The following is a 20,676-nucleotide window of genomic DNA, read 5'->3' as shown; positions in this document are numbered from 1 at the left end:
CAGAGCTTATTTGTCAGGTTGTGATAAATATGCAAAGCATGGTGGACAATAGGCCCAAACAGCTGATGCTGTCTGTCTGTGTGCTGGAAAAACAAAGGGTCGCCTCTCATCTGAATGTGTATGGGTTCATAACAGAGAGAGAGAGAGAGAGAGTGATAGAGCCGCAGAAAAAACAAGACAGAAAGAAAGAAGAAGAAAGTGATAAAATAGCGGCGAGGAGCCAGAGAGATGTCGGGGAGTTGCAGATCACACATCTGGCCGCACCAGCGTCCCCTTTTCATCACTGACCTTCTGGCTCGTTCTTGATCAGCTCCTCCATCTTGCGCTGTTTCAGTGTGTCCACCACGTCTGCCAGGCTGCCCTTGCGTCTCTCGGGGGTCCCCAGGGTCCCCGTGGCCGAGCCCCCGTCGCTGCAGGGCCGACCCCCGCCTCCACCCTCCTCTTTGCCCGGTGAGGTAGCAATGTGCTGGGGGTAAGGACTCAGAGAGCTCCCCTTAGTGCCATCCTGCTCCTGGAGGGAAGGAGGAGAGGAGAGGAAGAGAAAAATTATTAGATTAAAAAATGACTAAACTTTAAGACATAAATAAACTGTGGAAGGGAAAAAAAAGGAGGAGGAGGTGGGGGAGGAGCTGGCATACACCCACTCATTATCTCCATCCTTCTCTCCTTCTCTTGCATCCCTTATTCTCTTCTCATAGCTCAATGCAACCAACTGTTATCCCTGGCCAGTTGTCTCAAGTTAGGGCATACTTCCTCTTCCCTCTCTCTCTCTCACACACATCCTCTGGAATCTGCATTTGACTGACTTGGAGGTACTTGACAGAACGAGCACATGAAACAACAGCAAAGGACTCCGCACACTCTCAGAGTCACGCTAACTCTTCATTACAAAGCCTTCAACGGCTCGGCTTTGAGGGACGTCCAACACTACTGTACCAAAGCCCAAGTTTCAGTGCTGCGCTACTTTTGTCCTCAGATTACTGACAATTAATGCTGAGGATGCAACTCCATCAAATACAAAAATCTCAACAAAAAAAATAAAAAAATAGATCCCGTTTCAAAAAACAAAGCTTTGGAGTGGTGTCAAATCATTTCCATAAATTCATGAAAGCACTGACAAAACAACAATTAGCATGACAGCTACAAAATATAATATATACAGCTCACAGTAAAGCTCTGTGCCTTTTGCCAAGCTGTCATGATGAATAATTATCCCACTGTCTTGCGTCTAAAGTTTACACAGTCTTTAACACGTTAAGTTTAATGACCTCTCTGGAAATCATAATCTTCTCATAAGTAAAAAACCCTACTTTTGGTTGAATAAAGTCCCCCTCCGCTCAAAAATTTGTTTTTCTTATTGTTCTCCAGGATGTCTGACCTTTACTGTGCCAAATGATGCATGTGCAGATTTTGACACTAGACGGCTGTTTTCACATTCATCTGCTGAAGGGGGAAAGCGTCTCTGTGCCGTGCAGTCAGTTCAAGGCGTGTTTGTGCGAGCGTGATTTAGTGACATTACAGGTGTGTCATGGAAACTTGAAACCTTCACATACACCAACATTTATTTTCAAATTTCTTTAAAACCAGTGTCCAGTGGGGATCTTCAAGTTACTTTTATCTTTTAAATGATAATAACTAATAAATAATAAGTAATAAACTAATAAGAAAAAAGTTGGATGACTTAACATTTAAGAGAAACCCTAACGACAGCTGCTGAATGGTAAGTAACTTCTAGCATCTTAATCTTTGACCCAATAAGGCCTGTGTTTGTTCGACTAGCCCGCATGATAGACTTAATGCCGGCTAAGCCCAATTAATAGTGACACTGAAAAGTAAGGCCGGCATTAGCTTCAAATGAGAACCCTCACTATCTCCTTGTCACATGTATAGCTGAGGGCACGTCATGCACACTCGCTCCGAATGCATAGGCAGACACGCAGGCACATACGGTATCCTCCCACACGCACGTACAGGTGTGTGTTGTGCTCTTTAATTACAGAAGCAAGTGAGTCAGTCAGCCAGCCAGTCTGTCAGCTCAGCCCTTTGTAGACAGGAGGGTCAATAGTCCACAAGGTTAATCTTTGGCTAATCTCACTACAATATGGAGCACGCCACCTGGGACAGCCGCACACATATACAGTACTTCTGTTTGTCTGTGTATGGGTGTTCATATGTGGGAGACACACAGAGATAGAGAGACTGAGGGACAGCGGTACATTCCAGCTGTATTAATGACCTTATAGTGGATTAAGGTGGAGATAGTTTTCTAATCATTAACTCGCAGGCTGATGGTGGAAGTAGAACTTAATGCTGAGATCACAGTCCACAATGATGTCCACAATGTCATCTAGACCCCAGACGACCCCAGATTCTATTCATTTCCATCCTATAGGCAAAGTAATGTTTTATTTTTATAAAAGCAACCATTTGAGCAGAAGAGCTCCTCAAGACAAAAAGTCAAACTCAAATCATTCCTCCATGTTCTACTGAGAGAATAAAGTCACGCAGAAGCTTTCAATATTGACAATGCTTCCATTGTCAGTGGCCAAACACTGTATGAGAGGTACAACAGACCATTATCACCTGGCATTTCCTACACTTCACTGACTCTCTCTCTAGTGTGTTTCCACACTCTGAATAAGTCAGCACGCTCAATAATTCACTAATTCTCCCCTCTACGTTCTTGCACATGCATTGTAACGGGGAGACAGAGTGTGACAGTGATGATATGGCTGTTACAGTTGCATATATACGACGGGGTGATGAGGTTTCAATCAGTTGCTGTTGAGGCTTCTAATACACAGGCTGCGGGCACTGCTGCGCTGGGAAAGTGTCTTGTGATCTTAAAGCGCTGAAAGACTTTACTCTTCTCCTCTAACCACCTGACCAAGTGAGGGCTCGACCTGCTCCTGTCTTTCTTTGTTGTTTCATTTCTTCCTTTGCACCATCTTCTGTTCTTCAGATTAGTGAAATTCAAGCTTCAAATGAGCGGCTTTGTGATTACGAGTTGCATCAGCGGCGGCATGACATGCAAATGTAACGAGACAGAGGGAGAGAAGGAGTGCAAGTGGGTAGAAGTCAAAGAAAGACAGAAAGAGCGAAAGGCAAAAGAGAGAAAGAGAGAGAGGGGATGTTATTAGAGGAACTGAGAGAGCAAGAGTTGACAGAGAGATGCGCGGAGAAAGAAAGAAAGAGAGAGAGAGAGGGGAAGGCAGGCATCTTGAAGGCAGCGGTCACACCTGTCACATCCCATTTATCTAATCCAGCGCCTACTTAAAACAGCCGCACTCTTTCTTTCGAGAAAGATGTCGCGCAAACAAAACAAACAGAACGAGAATACGGGAGGGAGATGGAGGGAGAGAGAGGGCGATGGAGTTGGGGGGAGAAGGGGTTGTCGGATCTCTTTGCTCTGTCAAAAATCTGCCAGGGAGATGTCATCTCACTGTGTCCAACAATGAAGGTCATTTCCCAATCAAAGGGAATTAGCGGGGAGCCACGGCTTCTTCAAAGATCTGGTAAATTAGGGCCCGTGACATTATTTATGTGTGGAGTCAGACAGGCAGCCTTATCCCGAAGGCAACTTAAATGGCTTATGATCCCCCCTCCCCAATCAACCTCCCAGCATATAATCCGTGTGCCCTGCTGACATTTTTACCCTGGCGTTTTGCAAAGTCCGAGACAGCGGATAAGAAAGACAAGACACAAGACAGATTCTCTATTGTAAACAGGTGTCACTCGGCCGATGTGTGTGTGCGCGCGGTGACATGCTCCTGCGCTAACACGGGTCGCAAAACTTTTCCTCATCAACATGCATTTATTCATAAGTACAAACAGAAATTCTGGATACTGTAAATGTTCATGGCCTCCTCTCAGTGCATGTCAGTGAGCAGGTTTTGCCATTTCTGTGCGTTTATGTGTGACACTGAGTGCACATAGCCTGTAGGTGTGTGTGTGTGTGTGTTAATTTGTGAGTGCCTGCATATATGTATTTATATGCACTGGATGTGGCAGGCTGGCAGTGTGGGCGGTTCTGCCTTTAGTTTGCAGATGTCAATTCTCTTCCAAAATGACTGGAACAAAGTAAAAATTGCGCCTCACTCTCTTTATCCTTTTACTGCCTCTGCAATGGAACCGAATTAAACAACTTTTGTCTTCTTAAGCTCATCTGTGAGGGGAGGTTGGTTTAAAAACACGTAACTCTTGCCAGAAAAAGGGGGGGAGAAAAAAATCCAAGGCTTTTTTATTTTCCTACAGCCAGCACAGATGCCGCTGTTCTTTTTTTGATTTCTTCGTCTTCTTCCCTTCCTCCTTCTCTGTTGCCCGACAGAAGAAACTCTCCCTCTTTCTTTCTCTCTTGCTCCCTCTACCATAACCTGACATGTCTTGGGTTGTGCAAGGTGTATGTGTGAAAAACAATATTTGACGCTTGGCGCGTCGTTGTGGATCAAGGCACGGACAATGTGGCAGTAGGAAGAGCTGGAAACAGCTGCTAGACTAAAATACACACACACACACACACACACGCACACACACACACCAAGAGAATGTCAGTGATCACTCCTGCAGGGGGGTAAGACTTAGCTCTCCACCAGAGCTGCCAATCTCCACGACATACACTTACCTCCGATACACTGCCAAACACACGCACACACACACGCACACACACACACACACACACACACACACACACACACACACACACACACACAGCAAATCCCTTTACATGCCACGGCTAAACACAGACACTGTCAGTTTTGACTTTGAGGTCCCTCAGGCTGGGACAAGCAAGCAAACACATACACATTACTTTTATCGTCTTGTTCCAACAATATGGTGAAGCTTTTCCATGGAAACCCCCAAATAAAAATAATGTACCCCTCAGATAATTATTTTAGAATATTATTAAAAATTATTGTTGCTTGTTATTAAAATTGCCCTAGAATTACTTGACAAATTTGAATGTCTTCATTCTAATTGTATATTTAAACTTGTTGTCCAAGGATTACATACTTGCCCTTTCTTATCTAAAAAACATGCAGCTGTATTTTCTGTATTTTAAATAGCAGTTTGGCTAAAATGTATGCCAGTATATTTTACCACGACCCCTTGCTGTTGACAGGCAAGCGTGTGTTGATTCATTAGTGCATCACTGGCATGAGAAATTAAGTGTGACCACTGTGTCTCAAGACTGCTCAATGACTGTGTTAAATCTGTCAAATTCACATGACACACACACACACACACACACACGCACACAAAGACACACATACATATTACACAAAAATAGGGAAAGAGAGGGCTCGTGGAGGAAAAAGAATAAGAAATAATGCCTGGTGAAATATCTTTATAGTTGTCTGTCGTGTTAGCGTGCATCTCGCCTGTTAATGAAATAATTAGTGTTTGTCCATTAACACATTTATGAGAGAAGATGCTTGCCTCTGCCTGATGTGCAAACATTTTTTTTTCTACAAGGATTTGTAAAACACAAACATCAAAGACCTAAAAGAAAGCAAGCAAGAATGAAAAGGTATTAAAAATTCTGAACTTGCATTGCAGAGTTTAATGCACCCCGTTATGATAATTCATAATTTTGGTTGTTTACTAGGGAATAAAAGCCCATTTTTTAATAACTGCGGTTGCATCATAAGTGAATTCTGTGTTGATTGGCTGACCTCACTGACTACTGCTAAAATCCTTCCCATCAGGCATTTGAACTGAGCTGCACTCAGCCAATCAGGGTCCACCAGAATGGTGAGAACTTCACATTCAATAAAACACCCTTTTAGCTAAACTACATTCATTTGCAAAGCATTATGAACAGCACTATTCTTATCTAAAGCCAGGGTTTGTATAAAAACACTTTTTCTTTTTTTCTAAAAAGTGAATAATCTGGCCCCTTTCAGCTTTTTAAAATATGTGCAAGTGCTGTTTTTTTTATTTTGTGTGTGTGTATATGTGTGTGTGTGTGTACCATTACAGCTGCAGCAGGCAGGTAAAGTGGCCAGGCCAAAGCCGAGCAGGCAGGCGAGGCAGGCGGGATGAAGAGGTCAGTGTGTAGCCGAGTGCTTCTCCGCTGCCGTGTTAATTTACTATGACAAGATAAAGCTGTAATCTCGTCTCTCCCCTTCTCTCTCCCCCCACTGCCTCACTTCCAACTCAACCGGTCGCCAATGAGCCATTTGCTTCCCCCTATCACTTTACGACAATTGCCCAGAGCCAGACCCTCACCCCACTCCCTTAGAGTCCCACAGACACCCCCACCATGTTGTAAATCTCCTTCTCCCTCTCCGTTTCTCTTCATCCACTCTTCACTGACAGTCAGAGGCGAAGGGATTGTTGCTGTAACCCCCCCCCCCCAGACCCCCCCAAAAAGAAAAACTTAATACACATCTTACAACATGCCAAGCAGCCAATCAGATAAGCCCCCATCCCACTTGCTAGACACACACACCCAACCCAGGCCTGCCACTTAATAAGCCACATCAGCTTTTATGCTGTGTATGAGGACACCCCCACCCCTTGCAACACATGTTCTTCCAACACACACATCAACACTGTCTCACTTCTGCTGTCATTTATTACACCAGAAACAAATTTTGTGTCACTTTGACGACATTTTCAGGAGGGGTCCTTTCATAATGATCTAAGGAGTGATGTGAGAAAGTATTAACATTAATGATGAACGTTTGTATATTTGTTTAAAGACAAACTTTGTATTTTGTTTAGTATAAGTATATAAGATAAATCTAAATGAATGGGAAATAATCTAACCATTGTCCTCAACAGCTAAAGATAAGATGTGTGTGTGTGTTTGTGTGTTTGCACACCCATGTATCCCTCACGGTCCCAGGACTTTGGTTTACAGTCGGCACCCGAAACACGAGTCCAGTGTGGGAGGGGCCTGCAGGCTAATCAGTGGACTAATTACAGAATTAGCTTTCCATTACAGCTCCTAAGCACTGTTTCATTGTTTTACAGCATGCAGAGCATTTATCGTCAGTATGGGGGAAAGGTCGACAGTCATTATCAGAGCACTGCTGTGACAAGGTGTGTATCAATGCGAGGGCCCATAAGAAGGATGGACTGTGTGTGTGAGTTATTGGTGTTTTACGAAGACAAAATCCTTTAGCAGATGCCCCAAAATTTGAATAACATGTCTCTCATGTTGGACAATGAACATTTTGTTCATTAACATTAAAAACTAAATACTGTATACCAGCAACACATAATACCCTATACAGTCACATAATCACACTTATCTACATGCATTGTAAATCACACCACATGTATAGAATGTGGAATGAGTCACATGCAGGAAAACAGAGTCATCTTAAAAATGCACACATAGCTGTGTACTTACACACACATGCGCGTCAACTAACAGAAGTTCACAATGAGCCGATATACTGGGAGGCCTACACTAATATTTAAGATAAATCACACAGAACTGTACAACACACACATACAAATGCACTTTAACATACAGAGCCATACATACAGCATCACCATACAATGTCACACTTCATCCTGAGGAAAATGACTCACAGCAATGGCTCACATTTTTTAGTCATGCAACTATGCATCAAATGTGCTCAAAGCGACGGCTGGTGGCCCGCAAATAAAATAAAAAAAAACACGTGTGCACCCAAACAGTAGCCTTGAAGCTTCACTTTTTCCCCCCCAAACCTGCAGCTCCCAGCACCAAACTGCTTTTCACTCGAAGAGAGAGTCAATTTTTCCTCTTGAGAAATCTCACTCTTTTCCTATCTACTGTGAATCACCGGGCAAACATCCATGTATTTCATTTCCTCATTGTTGAGATTTGTCCAGTTTTTTTGTGTTGGGTTTTAAAAGGTGAATCTTAGTGTACATCCACAGATTTTCAACACAAGGCAAATATCTGCACATTAATGGATAGAGGAGAGTCTCAGTGTTCTAGAAATATCAGAACCATGTTGATGGGACATTCGGAGGCCTTTGTAATGTCAAAATATATACTGAGTGCCACATGAAAAATATATTGGATTGGTCACTCCTATTATTATTATTTGTCTTACTTCTATATGGGCATCATGCTCTAAGCTTTGGTACAATAATTCCCGTGATGCTTTGAGATAAGCAAGAAGCATAATGTTGCCATGGATTCAGAGTTACAATATGTAGTTTTTGCTTCTATTTGTTTACATTTTAGCATATTGGCACCATTAAAAGTACGTCCAATTGGCTATCAGCAGTTCCTGTTTGCTGTGTACCCATTACCCAGTGGATTACTCAAGCAGGTTCTGCAGTTTTGAGAAGAGTTCTAAGCAGATTTATGGACATCTACTCTTGATGGACATCGGCAACATAATCATATCCCCAGAAAGTGTAAGTCACACTAAATCTGATCTGGGGATAATGCCTTTGTTTATGAAAACAATATCGAAACTTTTTCAAAAGGGATTAAGTTTCCAAAATGGAACAAAAGTAATGCGACTAGAAAAAGAAAATAACCCTGAAGCAGTAAAACATGCTGTGGGACATACTGGTTGGAAACACCATTAAAACGCTAAAGTGACCCTGAGTCAGCGCTTAAGGCCGCAGCCACCCATGGGTGGGTTCTTTCACCCTGAGAAACAATAAGCGAGATCGGATGTGAAAATCAGCGGCTGTCCTTACCATGTTTGGGGGGCTGTCCAAGTTGCGGTTGGGGGGCGAGCGAGGGGACACCTTGCCGCAGTAGGAGGCCAGGGGGAGGTGGATGACACCGCCCAGTCCCTCGCTCTCCTCATCCTCAATTCGCTGTCTGCTGGTTGCCATGGTTACCTCTCCATCTGTCCCCCCATATGGAGAGGCTGGTCGCTTGGAAGACATCCTGGAAAAAAAAAGAAGGGAGAGAGAAAGACGGAGAGAGAAGGAAAAATTAGAGGAAGAGTGAGCAATATTCAAAAGGATGATATAATATGTTGATGACTGGAGTTATATGATGGTGGCAACAGAAAGTGTGAAGGGTTCCTGTAGATCCAACTAGCTCCTGTAAACTCCTGGATAGTCTGCTCCAACTTTGTTGTGTGTTTAATGTTAATAAAAAAAAAAGTTAGCATGTTCTTCCAGCTGGTATTCACCAAATCACATTCAACTCATCAACCTACACTTCTTCCCTCTTCTCTAGATCACCTTTTTCTTTCTGTTGTTGTCGCACATTCAGCACGTTCAGGTGAGAGAGCTCTCGCAGTGCACCCCCAACACACAATATGCACTTCAGTCGGTTTGTGAGCATCCAGCTCCTTGGCAGACCTTCAAATACACTCCCAGGACTTACAGTATGTTTACCACTGGGGCCAGTCAACGTTCGCATTACCAAAAAGCCGGGGCCATTACTGCAAATGGAAGCCGCTTGCACTGGCATTGTAGAGGAAATGACCATGTCTTGACAATGGGCTTTCAGAGAGAGACACAGAAAGAAAAGAGAGACAGGGAGTGGGAGCAGTATCCACAGTGGCAATAATATGTGTTTATGAAAACCTGTGGACAATAGAGGAACTGGAGGGAAATAGCTAGCAACACGAGGGCCCCGCTGTTTGCATTTGTTACTGTGGCTTTGTTCCCTTGAAAAGAAGGAAAGGATATAAAGCCACATCTATTAGGTGAACTCTGTCTCTCACAAGGTAAATTTGCCTCCCTGTATTTCAGCTGAATAGGGATGCAGTGACTATGCAGCAATAATAGAATTTAATGTGGTTCTCAGCATCGCCTGAGTGCTTTCAGATGCACTTGTCAGCCTTGAAGCCACAGCGACTATGACCCCGGGTAATAGGCTGCTAACGCTCAGTCGCACAGAGGCAACGCATGACAAGGATGGAGGGATGGAGTCGTGGATGGAGGGACTGTGAAAACAGGCGAGGGGTGTGTGAGATGGTAAGCAACAGGCGTCTCACTCTCTAAGTCTGCGGATTCTTTCTTTCCGCTTTCCCTCAACAAGCTTTTCCTTCTCTTTTTTTACCAAGGCCAAGAGCTACATCATCATGTCTTCCTCCTCTATCCATATCTCGTCTGTTTCTGATTGGCTCTGTCTTCCTCTCCAGCCTTTCTTTCTTAAATTCTTCCCCTCTCTCGCTGCTTGTCTCCGGTAAACTGATTACACTCTTGACTCTATTGGATTTCCTCTGGACTGTACATCTGGCATTGTTCCTGGGAGCAGCCCTGCCACTAATTCATTGCTTGTTTACCTTATGACAGTGGAAAGGAAAACAATATTGAGTGCTGCTCACTGGAGGGGATGAGGGAAGCGCCATGCTAAGAAGCACAACATACGGCGTTATCACATCGTGGGGAAGGTTACGGTCAAAATCAAATAAACTCCACTCCAGTAACAACATAAAAAATGAACTCTCCACCATAGTGACATAATCTTATTACCTTTAATTGTTTTTGGAAGATATTGCCTGCAAGATTCATACACTTCACAGATAATCTAATAATTGAAAACAATTTACAAATTGGTGTTATAATTTGCATATTGCTGAGAACCTTTTTACCTCCAAAATGCCAAGTTTTCAGGAACGCAGAAAAGCAACTTTGTTTTCTTTGCATGTGTTTTTGTGTTTCAACGGGCTCCGCGGGGCTTTTAACGGTTGTACAATTTCACCCACTTATCAGGGACCCATGTGATACTTCATTTGAAGTTAAATCACAAAATTGCTTAATCACCACTTCAGAAACATACAGCTTTGGCTATTATATCAATTTAAAACTTCAGTCTCACAATTATAATGGCTTTTGTTGCACACTCATTAAGGTTCGATCCACTTACTCACATTCTTTCTGTTACAATAAGGCTGAACGAGTTAGAGTCAGTGTGTTTAATGTAGGATAATGTGTACAGAAGACAAATGTACACACACAAATACAGAGACAGTTCTAAAAGTCAACAGTAATTTGTATCTGCAGCTGATTTCTTTATCCGTTTCTCCTGGACACTATCTTTGTGGGCTTGCTCAGCAAAAATGGAGGCCATAAATAACCTGTAAAGACTTTCTATTTGTTTCAATGACAAAGGACTGATGAGATAAAACTTCACACTGTTATCATTAAATACAATGGATATTGAAATTGAAATTTACTTATGATAACGTCTATCATACTTATGTAGAAAGACTGGGGAGTAAGCTGTGTGTGTGTGTGTCCAAGTCTGTGTGAGTGTTGTTCCACACACCGTCCAATGCGAACGGGAGACCCAGCTGTACAAACTACAGGGCTTTGAGCCACGCAGCACGCGCACACACACACACACAGCACACATGTGTGCATACATAGAACAGAGGCCCTAACACTGCAAGCCTGTCTTCATCACTGCCTGTTTACTTTACCTTCTTTCACTCTCTCACACTGAGGCCTTTTGTTTCAGACACATACACACCTCCCCTTGTGTTCTGTGCACACCTCTGCCTAGCCATAACCCTATACGCTGACCTGGGGTCAGCTTTGGAACCTCTCACCTCACTGACATAGCACTTTGGCTCAGCTACAGAAATATCTTTCAAAAGCATGTGAGGGTATATTTGTTGTTTGCCACATACACATGGACAGGTGATCCATGGACAAGAACAGTTACACATTAACACAGGAAACAACACAGATATCCAAAAACTCTGTGGGACAAAGAGAGCCGTTCACTCTTCTAAAGAACCTCAGTGGCAAACATTTCATCATACTTTTTGCTGTTTTCGCTCCTCTTCTTCTTCTCCCTCCACTCCTCTTAACACCCGTGCACCCCCTCCCCAACTCTGCTAGGCCTACTACTTCCTCAGAGGTGGGTGTCTATGAATGGGGAAGCTGTTCGCAGCTCCTCTCGGGCTATAAAATCCCTCTCTCCCTCCCGTTCGCCTTTGAAGTCGAATTACTACACAATTGGGCACGGCGGGTGTGCAGGTTACGGCGGCTACTTCATTTAAAGTTTGGCAGGGCTGTCACGCCAGCGGAGACCTGGACGAGACCTGGAGGAAGCCGCTTGAAAGCACAAGAGCGATGAGAGGATTAAAAAAAGATGAGGTTTTATTAAGTCGACAAATTGGCAGCGTCGTCCAGGTCATAATTAGAGAATATTAGCATAATTCTGCCACGTCCAACAAAGGCAAAAATCTAACACCTCACGTCAAACCCAGCCTTTAACACACTTAATACATACACAGACGCTGCTAGCCTTTTCCACAAAGCAACACAGTGAAAATGATATTTCAAATGACATAACACCAGTGCAACAATATTGCAGTGTATTTTTTGATTTACAAATCAAATTAATAAGAAAACTCCAATGTGCTGTTTGTCTCTCTTCTCTCATTTCTCTTGTAGGAACCAAACGCACAACCGTGCACACGGTGAGAGCGTTAAGCTGAGATTAGAGCGCCACTTCCCCTTAGCTTTTTGATGATTAGCGGCTCCTCAGTTAAGTCCCTCTCATATCACATATGTCCACTGCTGCTAAGTCACTAATCGGACAGCAATGGACGTCCATTAACGGGCCGAATAATCGCCATCTACGGTGGTTAACCGTCTCATGGCCTTCACTTACTATAATCAACACGTCCATTTCATGTTGGCACATCAGCAGCGGTAAGTTTATGCACACGCAAGCACATTTAAATACAGGCGGCAGGCTTATGAGCATGCAAGCAAGGCTGCTCACATGCAAGAATCACACACACACACACACATATTATATATATATATATAAAAATCAATCAAATGAATTAAGCAAAATGGGGGCAAAGATTAATTTTAACTACACTGAAGAGTTAGGGAAAGACAAAGCAGCCATCGCAGAAATGTCACAGGCTATCACACACACAAGCGCGCCCGGCTCTCTCGCTCCTTGTGTCTGGCTGCTAACATTATCATGGTGCTAACTGCTCTTGTTAACTCCTCTACTCAGAACAAGCTTTCAGAGAGCGTGGGAGCCTCCTCTGGAGAATTCCACAGTAAAGTGTGTGTGCTTCTGCATGTGTGAGCATCTCCTCTCTTTAAATTACAACCCATTATTTCAACCACTACACAAACACACGGTGCACAGTCAGATGAATCTTTCGTCTACAGTAAAAATAAGCAAGCCGGCTAATTCCAAAGTGCTGTCAAGAGTCAAAGTGACATTTGTGGGTGGGTAGGAGGGGGGGGGTTCCCGCCACCTTGTGCCTGCTAAGAACTGGCTGCCTGTCACTCAGGTGCGGCTCTATTTGCGTGGAAATGCGAGCTATCTTTGAAATTGTTCTCTGAGGGAATGGAAGGGCATATCAAAATTGTTGAACGGAATGTGCCTTTTAGATAAGGTGCCCAGGGCGGTTTGCCTCCGAGGAGCCGACCGCAACATTTACATCCGTATGACACCTCAGGCGGGAATTTAAACAAATGTTTCCCCCTGCGTCGCGCTATCACTTGCTTTATTGCCATCGCCTTTTCTTCCCTCTCTTTTTCTCTCCCGCTGCATTTCCTATTCCCTGTCTCAGCTTTCAAAACGATTTCTCTTTCTGTCTCTCTCTATCTCTTTTTCTCCGTCACACACTCTTGAACTTATTTTAACATCGTCTGTCCTCCTGCTCTTTCCCTTTCTCTGTCTTCCTGCCTCTCTCTCCCCGGTGTTGTCTTACTTACTGTTCCCTCTTTACACAATCAGCTGTTTGTAAGAATGTCGCTCCATCCCTCCCCCCTCCCTCCCCCTTCTCTCCCTTCTTCTCTGTGCAGACTCTTAAGGATATTGCCTAATATCTATTTATAGGCTGTCCTTTTGAACAGTGGGAAGAGTGGCAGCAACAGAGGAAAGGCTGAGATGGAGGGATAAGGATTAACGGAGGGAGGACCTGGAGGAGGGAGTCAATGATTCCTTTTTCCCTTGGTGTGTTTCTGTTAGGTTCGATATGTTTGCCAAACATTATGTTTAGTTTATTTAGACTTTAAAAGCAGTTGTAAAGAACTTCTAAGCATAAAAGTTTACATTCCTTTCCAACAGAAGAGAATGAGAAAAAAATCCATAACCAATATACATAGAAAAAAATGCTGATTTTAAAACTTTCAAGATATCCTGAAATTAAGGTCATTTTAGTATAGCATCTAAGTATATATATCTAAGTATATATATATATATATATATATATCTAAGTATATATATATATATATATATATATATATATATATATATATGTCTCCTAGGTTTTTTTACTGAAGTAAACAGTGTAACGGGGAGAAAATGTGAACACAGCTCCTGCCTGTATATGCTCACACATTCATATACACACAGACACACCCTAACACACAGGCGCAGGCACACACACACACACTCAGCCTCACACACACAAAGCATCCTCTGTGAGGTGCCCTAAATCGGTGGCCGACAGCCCAAACCGTGTTTCCTGTCCAGTTTAACCACAAAAGGCAATAACACACAACCTAATGTCACCACTGTTAATCACACACATACACACACATACGCTGTAGAGACAGTCATGGGTTGTGTGTGTATGTGTGTTTGTAGAGTGAGCAAAGGGGGTGGGCGCAAAAGACGTGGGCTAACTCATGTGGCCTCTCTACCCCTCTCTCTCTCTCTCTCTTTCTGTCTGCCTCTCTTGTCCAGTCATATACCCAAAGCTTTAGTCAACAGCGAGGCATCGCTCCACATACTTTCCATGTCATGTTTTTTAGCCATTTCCCCCGTTTAAAACCTCATTTATGTCTTTACACTGAGTCACCAGGCGATGTGATCGTCACTGACATCTTGGCACAGAAGAAAGGACTGAGAAAAGATAAAGGGCATAGGAGGAACGAAGGGAAAGGGAAGAAACTTTGTTAAGCTTGTCAGACTGTCTGTCTATCTATCTATCTATGGTGGGTTTGTCATCATCAGCTTAAGGACAAGTGAAGACAGCTCGTGGGAAAATCTTTAGTGTTGCTATAGAAAAAGGAAGAAGAGAGACAGAAAGAGTGTGTTGGGGGAGAAGGGGGGAAGGAGGGGTGAAAATAGACAGACGGAGAGAGGAAAAGTGCATCCGGTGGACAGCGGCCCCGCTCCCCTGGTGTTTTGCAAGGGGGAGATGCTGCATAATGTTTATTGAGCGAGGGACAGTGTTTTTCCATTGTTGTGCCAGGCCACTATTTGTGCTGCATTTGTTAAGCAATCCATAAAGGAGTCACAACATTTGTCTCACTGTCAGCAACTTGGCCTGCCCCTGTAAACCAGACACACACAACACACACACAAATGTGAGCTCATTCTCGCACATAAATGACAACACACAAATACTCGCACACGCACACTCCCAGCTGGCCCCTTTCTTTCGTCCCACACTTTGAAACTCTCCCACCTCGGCCCAAATGGTCTCCTCCTTTTTCCTCTGACCTCCCCCCTATCCCCTCCCTCTCTTTCTCTTGCTCTCCCTCCCTCACTACCTGGAAGGACAGAGGTTTCATTGTGGCACTCTGGGAGGGAGCTCCAAGCCTCTAACACTGTCTCCTATTGTCGATTGGAAGGATAGTAATCAGTGTGTGTGTGCGTGTGTGTGTGTGTCAGAGAGAAAGAGAGCGAGCAACATAGTGGGACTTGTGTAAGACAAGCTGCCTGGATTGATAGATGGCTGAAGAAATGGACGAAGAAGAAGAGATGGAGAGAGAAAGAGGGGCGTGAAGTGTGAAGACTGAAATCCTGGATAAATACACACAGTTTTCCTGCTCTGTTGACAATGCAATACCTCCACCCGACCTTTGACCCCTACCCAGTGACCTCATGTCGTATGACTAGACTCTAGTTAGCCGGGAGGGACACCTTTGTCTGTCTCTGTCTGTGTTTTACATACTCTCCCCCTTGCTCTCTTTCCCAGTCACTTCTAAACACTCCATCACTCTCTCCGCTTTATCCCAGAACCCACCCTCCTCCCCCATTCATAAATAACAACAAGAACAAACGCAGCCTAATATTCTCCCTCCCTTTCTTCTATTGGCTATCAGAGAGGGTCAGCTGATCGCACCGGGGTGGGAGGTCGTGGTGGGAGAGAGTTGGCAGGCGGAGGGGGGCTGGGGTGGGAGAGTGCTGAGAGAGGGGAGGAAGTGGAGGGGGGGGGGTTAGCATTCTCCTCTGGTATTTCTCTGTCTGTCGTTCTTTCTTTCTTTTTTGCCCCCCTCTCGCTCCGTGGATGGAGACACGGTTATCAAGGCTCTCTGGGGACAGACAATATGGCCCAGACAATGGCCTCCAGTCCGAGGTGGTGGTGGGAGAGAGATGGGGAGAGAGAGAGAGAGAGAGAGAGAGGGAAAAGAGGGAGGCCGGGACAGGGCCACAGGGGAAGAGAGGGGCAGAATGGCGCATTAGTTTGCAGAGCACGGACACTCTACTCAATTACTCTACTTGCTCTCTCTCTCTCTCTCTCTCTCTCTCCCCTCCACAGACACACACATTATCTCTTCACTCAAACACACACACCACTTTAATCTCGCCCTTTAAATGAAGTGCAGAGACACTTGCACTGGAAGCAGCACTGCTCACTTAAATTGGAAACAAGTTTTTTTTTTTTTTATCATCAGCCATGAGAATTTCTCTCTTAACTGTCCATACCTCCATAATCACAAAATAAAAGTTGACAATCATTCAAATAAATACAAATACACGGTGGTGGCAGACCTATTCAGATTTAGTATTACAAGTTAAACTCCCACATTCAAAATAAAAAAAAATACATACCATCGGCACAATATGCTAAATTTAAAAGTACTCATTATGCAGAATCATCTTTTTCAGAATGTTATAATTATTATTATATATATTATAATACTTACTGTTGTAGGTGATCAATGTGGAGCCAATTTCGACTACTTTATATACTTAATAGTAGTTCGATCTTTAATGATGCATTTTATATGCTGACCATTATTTTGTATGTAAAATCTTCAAAAGCAACTGCTGTAGAAATAACAGCTGTCAAATAGATAAGCAAGCACAATATTTTGCTCTCAAATCTAGTTGAGTAGATGGAAATGCTCAAGTAAAGTACCTCAAAATTACACTAAAGTACCGCACATGACTAAATGTACTTATTTACTTTTCGCCGCTGTAAATACGAATAAGAAAAAAAAAAAACTGTTTGTCTCAATGGAGTTAAGTAAAATCCTTCAGGCTGCTGATACCGTCCTTGTTGCTGAGTGCGACGCAAGTGATGTCAGCTTGTGTCTGAGTGTGTCCTGCTTAACCGTTCAAAGTGTTGACACATCTACTGTTGACTGCCCCCCCTCACCCAACCCACCCTCTTCAAATGCACAGACACACACACAAACACCCCAATAAGCGGAGGGGACAAATGGAAGGGTGTGAAAATCCACCGCTGCCTTCCTCCCCCTTCACCACCTCAATCACCCAACATCGTCTCCCCCCACACCTCCCCCGTTAATCTCTGGCACTCTCACTTTCCTGTGACCCTGCTTCTTCTTCTACTACTCCTTCTTCTGTCCATCGGCGAGGAATATGTCAGTTTGACCACATCACCATCATTTCCCCGTCATCTCTATATCCACTGTGCCACAGCAGCTCCTTCAAATGTCTCTTGTCTCTGTCTTTTTCCTCTGTGTTCTGGCTGCTTTGGCTTTCTCCGTTTCTCCCTGTGTGTATATATTTCTGTTCTGTTTGTGCGAACAGATGAGGCCGTGTTAGCGAAGGCAGTCTGTTTCCACTATTTTCAGCCTCGGCTGGAAATTTTGATACACAGCCGAGCGCTCAGAGAACAAAAAAAAATATTTCAAATCCTATAAAGCGTAATTAGAAGATAAAATTAGAATATAAAATAATTTAAGTCACCAAATATCCAAGCTTTGTCAAAGCATGAAGTGCATTTTTTAGCAGCTAAACAAGAGATAGACCATATCACAAGACTTACGTTATCTTAAATAAAATGAGGATAAAATGTACGTTTTAAACTTCAAGCAGTAACAACAACAAAAAAACCCTCATCTCTAAAAAAGTAATATTTAATTTCAGACAAACCTTCTTCTAGAAACTCTGAAAAACTGTTCCACGACAGTTATTTTCAATGAAAAGTGACTTCAAGTGAATTTGAACAACAATATGATTTAAGAGGAAGAGAAGAAGAAAGGGGAGAAGGGGAAGAAGCGTTGAGAGCTAAAAGAAGAGGAAGTGTGATGAGAGGAAGAAGAAGGAGCATGGGGTGACGGAGGCGAGCGGGCACTTACAGAGACGCAGGAACGGAGAGCATCGCGACCACCGAGGCTGGAGCGCACACACACTGGCAACTCACACACACTCCGCTCCGCCGAGAGACTAGTGCTCAACACACACACACACACACACACACTCGAAACACACACACACACACACACACACACACACACGGAAATGGAAGATATCGTTCTCTTGCTCACACACATACGAACCTACACACACACAGACAGACATATACATGCACACGGCCAGAGCCACAGTGATGGAGTGCATTACTGGAAAGCAAGCGCTCTCCTCCTAAGTCATTGTAATCCCTGCATTTATCTCCATACATTCTGCTTTTCGGTGTAATCCTTTAAATTTTTAATTCCTACTAGCTGTTGTTATCTTTTCTCTCTCTCCTCAACCACTTTGCCGGATTGAACGGTTTATTAAAAACACATTTTTGCCACATCTAAATGTATTCTTAATTCAAGTGGCCCCTGAAACCCCCCACGCCAACCCCCCCAATTCCACCGACCCCAGTTTATCTTGGAACAAAAGATTAGTTTCATCGGGCAAAACAGAGCGCTACTTTAATGCAATAAAAGTCAAGCAGGCGAGGGGAGAGAGATGTGTGTGTGTGTGTATGTGTGTTTGCGTATGAGTGTGTTAGTATTAAAACGCCGGGTATTATAACATAATCTGTCTCTCGCGGCATTAGCATCAAACAACCATTATTCCACAGGCAAAAGCCAGTTGTGTTGACAGTGACGGGGGGAAAAAAAAGGGCAAGGTTAGAGGGTTCACACCTCTAAATGAAGCAGGCCCGCACAAACATCAGAGCAGCACAGTGAGATAACATTAGCATAAGGCAAGGAAAAAAAAACAAAACAACAACACCACCGTGCAGAGTCACAATAGGATTACTGAGGGTTTGCATGTATTGAATTTGGATTACGTGAAAAATAAATCGCAAATAAGTACATATTTTTAAAGGCGAGGCTGAGCAGGAGGGCAGGGAGTAAACGTTTCAAATTTGAAGAAAAAAATGTTTAAAAACTTTTTTAATGTTTCAAAATAAAGAGATTCTCTGAGTTTTTCTGACTTGTTGATCACACATTAATATGTTAGGCTGTTACAAAAAGAGACATGTAAATAGCTGATAGGGTAAAGCAGAAGTTAATAAAGTTGTGGTGAGCAGCAGAGATGATGAGAGGAGAGGATCACACATTCTGACTTTGACACACACACACACACACCTCTCTAAGTGTCTCTTTTTCTGTCTTTCACACACACACACACACACACACACACCCAAACACTGTTTTAAGCAGTTTGTCTACAGAGGTATTGAATTGAATGACTTCAGTCAGGAGGGTTAGATAGGGGAGGAAAAAAGAGTCAGTTCTGTAGCTGCTGGGACAAACACACACACACACACACACACGCATACACACTTTATAATGCCTGGTTTTCCCCAGCTTTGCATTTCGTATCTCTCCCAAAAGCATAAGAGTCAATCATCAACACTGACTCTGTCACACACACTCTCTGCAGCCTCAAACTCAGCCGACTTGCTGAGACAGTCCACATGCTTTACACACACACACACACACACACACACGCGCAGACGGAGTCTTCTCTTCACACACATGCCTTTCTACTTTCTACTTCTATCCTCCCGGCACCTTCTCCTCCCGATCTCTGCCCTGCTCTGTCCTGTTCTCTGTCTCTGTCATCTGTACGTGAATGTGTGTGTGTGTGTGTGTGCGTGTGTGTGTGAGTGAGAAAGCGTCACGTACCTGTTACACTCCTGAGGTAGCTCAGGCTCAGTGAGCATGCTGGAGTAAGGGTCCGTCTCTCTCGACAACAACAACATAAAACAGATCCCACAATGCTCAGAAGAACAACGTTAGTCTCCCCAAAACAAGACGGGATAGAAGTGATCCTTCAACCTCTCACACACACTTCTGATTCTCTCTCTCTCTCTGTTCCTCTCTCTCTCTCTACTCACACACTTTGAGCCTAACACCCTCCCTCACTCTCTCTCTCTCTCTGCCTCTGTCCCTCCTCTTCTCCCTCCCTCGCTGTAAGCTGTGAGATCTAGGCTCAGCTCTTAAAGGGCCAGCAGCAGAGCCTCTTTCTCTTTCGCTCTGCGTGTGTGCGTGCGTGCAAAGGGGAGGGGCCATTTGACCAGAGGGCTCATCACTCCCTGAGTGCAAATGCACAGCAGTGCTGCCCCCCTCCTCAAGTCCATCTCTCTCTATTGCTCTCTCCCTCACACATGCACACACTTTGGTTTTCTCTCTCAGACAACAGTCACAAATGTGTAGACACACTTCAGAGTGATAGGACTGCAAGCCCTCATGCACTTTATGATGCAACATGAAGGGAAATAATCAATCTGAGGTGAACTATCTGAAACACACACAAGCACATGTTCTTTTCTGTCTTCTCTGTTTTAATACTTCCATACCACATGGCTTATCTAAATGGATGTTAATTGTAAT

The 20,676-nt window shown here is 43.8% G+C and overlaps 1 protein-coding gene across 1 annotated transcript in view; it reads right to left on the bottom strand.

Moving 5' to 3' along the window:
- sox5 (SRY-box transcription factor 5) overlaps positions 1-20,188 on the bottom strand; it is a 90,440-nt gene extending 70,252 nt beyond the window's left edge. The window contains 3 exon segments of the mRNA XM_038738552.1: positions 289-511; positions 8,659-8,854; positions 19,969-20,188. Coding sequence (XP_038594480.1) covers positions 289-511; positions 8,659-8,854; positions 19,969-20,045 — 496 coding nt within the window. The 5' untranslated portion in view covers positions 20,046-20,188.
- Positions 20,189-20,676: the final 488 nt, after the last annotated feature.

This window comes from Micropterus salmoides, unplaced genomic scaffold (genome assembly GCF_014851395.1).
Source record: "Micropterus salmoides isolate LMB-PRFRI ecotype aquatic unplaced genomic scaffold, ASM1485139v1 Ms_hic_scaffold_23, whole genome shotgun sequence".
Lineage (NCBI taxonomy): Eukaryota > Metazoa > Chordata > Actinopteri > Centrarchiformes > Centrarchidae > Micropterus > Micropterus salmoides.
This window is presented reverse-complemented; position numbering and strand designations above follow the sequence as displayed.